General features: G+C 42.8%; 2 protein-coding genes across 2 annotated transcripts; one reads left to right on the top strand and one right to left on the bottom strand.

Annotated features, from left to right (window-relative positions):
• The first annotated feature begins 467 nt into the window (after window positions 1-467).
• LOC128200849 (histone H3) lies at window positions 468-878 on the top strand. Its single transcript, XM_052895568.1, has one exon. It carries the CDS (start codon window positions 468-470, stop codon window positions 876-878), a length of 411 nt encoding a protein of 136 aa, XP_052751528.1.
• Window positions 879-1,391: 513 nt separating this feature from the next.
• LOC128200848 (histone H2A) lies at window positions 1,392-1,766 on the bottom strand. The gene has a single exon (XM_052895566.1). The coding sequence runs from the start codon at window positions 1,764-1,766 to the stop codon at window positions 1,392-1,394; it is 375 nt and encodes a 124-aa protein (XP_052751526.1).
• Between the last annotated feature and the right edge of the window lie 1,440 nt (window positions 1,767-3,206).

Here is a 3,206-nt window from a genome sequence, read left to right as displayed (position 1 = left end):
CAGAGATACGCTTGACACCACCACGACGAGCAAGACGACGGATGGCGGGCTTCGTGATGCCCTGGATGTTGTCACGCAAAACTTTACGATGACGCTTGGCGCCTCCCTTACCGAGTCCTTTACCTCCTTTGCCGCGACCAGTCATTTTTAACTTTTACACTTTTAACACTTTAACAATTTTACTAGCCGAACACTGCACGCTTTATAGATTTCTGGAGAACTAAGTTATTGCACGTGTATTTATACAAAAGTCAACAACTAACAATGTGACTTACCTATATACAGAAAATTTTATCTCTTTCTAACACATGAATATAGTTAAGGCTCCATCCACCCTGATAATATGAACTTTTGAAACGTTGTGAAGTATTTTATTACTTGTACACAAATTATTAGTGTATGGTAAGATATATTAGTGCAGTGACTTTTCAGTTAAGGTGAAAATTAAATAAGTGCAGTGAAAAAAAATGGCTCGTACCAAGCAAACCGCTCGCAAATCCACCGGTGGCAAGGCGCCCCGTAAACAGTTGGCCACCAAGGCTGCTCGTAAGAGTGCCCCGGCTACTGGCGGTGTCAAGAAACCCCATCGTTACCGCCCCGGTACCGTCGCTCTTCGTGAGATCCGTCGTTACCAAAAAAGTACTGAATTATTAATCCGAAAATTGCCATTCCAACGTTTGGTTCGAGAAATTGCTCAAGATTTCAAAACAGATTTACGTTTCCAAAGTTCTGCTGTTATGGCTCTACAGGAAGCAAGTGAAGCATATTTGGTTGGTCTGTTTGAGGATACAAATTTGTGCGCCATTCATGCAAAGCGTGTCACAATTATGCCAAAAGATATTCAATTGGCCAGACGTATTCGTGGAGAACGTGCTTAATTGAATTGAAGAAGATAAATATCCAAACGGTCCTTTTCAGGACCACAATTTCTCAACGAAAGATCAAAATTTTACATATAATGATAAAAATAAATACTCAAACGGTCCTTTTCAGGACCACAATTTCTCAGCAAAAGATTAAAACTTTAAATCTAATGATATACTCGATATTGTAGATAGAAATTAAATTCCGCTTATAATCCACGGAACTGTACATGTGTACCACCATCTAGTTTTTTTCGCTATTATCTACCTACTGTACCCGCTGTCTCTGCAGATGACTTTACTTATACATTCATGAGTATGAATGTAATATTTGTTGCTATATGTGTATCGTATGCAACCAACCAGTTTTATATAACGAATTAAGTTTTATTATTAATACATATGTAGTTTTTTTTTTTTTTGAAAGTAATATCAACCTCTTTGAATATAGTTTGTCGTCCTGAAAAGGACGGTTTTATTCTTTTTTTTAGATAATATGTTAATAGTAAGACTCTCCGAGTTAGAAATTTATGCTTTTTTCTCAGTCTTCTTTGGTAAAAGTACAGCTTGAATATTTGGTAAAACACCACCTTGAGCAATAGTGACTCCAGATAATAGTTTATTCAATTCTTCATCATTACGGATGGCCAATTGTAAATGACGTGGAATAATTCTTGTCTTTTTGTTATCACGGGCAGCATTACCAGCCAATTCAAGAACTTCAGCTGCCAAATATTCCATAACAGCAGCTAAATATACAGGAGCACCAGCACCAACACGTTCAGCATAATTGCCTTTGCGCAACAAACGGTGTATACGACCGACAGGAAATTGAAGACCAGCACGATTTGAACGCGACTTTGCCTTGCCCTTCACTTTACCACCTTTACCACGTCCAGACATTTTTTAATATAATTTATTTAATACACGAAAAGGAAATATGAATCACTACAACCTTGCACAATGTACACTGCACAATTCACTCACTTTATATATACTATAAACTCTTCCAACATACCAACGCTGCTTATATACTTTTTCATTTCATAGTCACACTTCTGCCCTGGAAAGGCACGATATCCCGTACACAACAAATCAGCTCCATCAAGACAAGGACCTGATTGTCGTGATCAGAGGCGTCCTCGAATGCCTCGATGACGAAACCATCCTCAAAGAATTGAGGATGAAAAATGCTGCGGTGAAGAGCATTCACCGCATGCGAATGGGGCACAAAAATATGGCCCCTGATTACGGTCAATCTTGACCCTTCGCACTCCTCAGCGAAGGCGATTTTTGATCTCAAAACAATCGCTGGCCTCAGCGTCAGAGTAGAGGCAAAGCGGAAATCCAAGGTAATTCCACAATGCCTCCGGTGCCTCAACTTCGCCCACACGGCCAACTACTGCCACGCTCCATGGGCCTGCGCCTTCTGCGGTCGCTCCCATGCCACGGCATCCTGCGCTCTCAAAGAGCAGAAAAACGCGAAGCCCACTTGCATTCACTGCAAGGGCCCTCATCGCGCCACCTATCGGGGTTGCCCTAAAGCCCCCAAAAACACCAACCCGGACCTCCAAAAAAGGCCCAAAAGGCTACCAAGGCTCTCCCACAAAGAGCTACCCGCCCCGCGGCACAGACCACACTACCACCTCAACCCCAACCCCAATCACGAGCACAAGGGCCCACTCGCTCATACGCAGAGGTTGCCAAAAACGCAACCAAAAACACAACGCCCAATCCTGTCCCAAATATCGCTCACTTAGAGAAGCTTTTTCGGGACTTCCTGTCCACCGTCTTCAGGAACTAACCGTGGCCTGATAATCCTAAACTGGAACGCCAACGGGCTTTGCACTTCCAAAAGGATCGAACTGATCCAGCTAATAGAAGACAAATCCATTGATGTCGTTTGCATCACCGAAACTCACTTAAACTCCAAAAAATCCCTTTATATCCCGAACTTCACAATCTACAGAAACGACCGCCCAGATTCCAAAGGGGGCGGTGTCGCCATCTGTGTGAAGAGCTCTATCCGCCACCTAGCTGCCAACATTGGCCCCTCAACACTCGAGGCTGTAGGAATTGATGTATTTCTCAATTCACACAGGCACAGGATCATCACTCTCTATATCCCTCCTGACAAAAGCCCTCTCAACATTCCATCCCTCTTCAACTCCTCCACCCCTACCATTATCGCAGGCGATTTCAATTCTAAATATAGGATTTGGAATCGTTCTACGAATAATACTAATGGATTAACCCTTTGGAGAATGTCTCTCCAACACAACTTCAACATCGAAGCTCCCTCCGAACCGACCTACCACCCTACAAATCCCAGGTTCCAAGCAA

The sequence above is a fragment of the Galleria mellonella genome, unplaced genomic scaffold, assembly GCF_026898425.1.
Source record: "Galleria mellonella isolate WM207_F2 unplaced genomic scaffold, CSIRO_AGI_GalMel_v1 utg29509, whole genome shotgun sequence".
Taxonomy (NCBI): Eukaryota; Metazoa; Arthropoda; class Insecta; order Lepidoptera; family Pyralidae; genus Galleria; species Galleria mellonella.
This window is presented reverse-complemented; position numbering and strand designations above follow the sequence as displayed.

Bases quoted from the DNA above. Each gene is read 5' to 3' on its own strand.
- LOC128200849 (XM_052895568.1), top strand. From the start codon at position 468: ATGGCTCGTACCAAGCAAACCGCTCGCAAATCCACCGGTGGCAAGGCG.
- LOC128200848 (XM_052895566.1), bottom strand. From the start codon at position 1,766: ATGTCTGGACGTGGTAAAGGTGGTAAAGTGAAGGGCAAGGCAAAGTCG.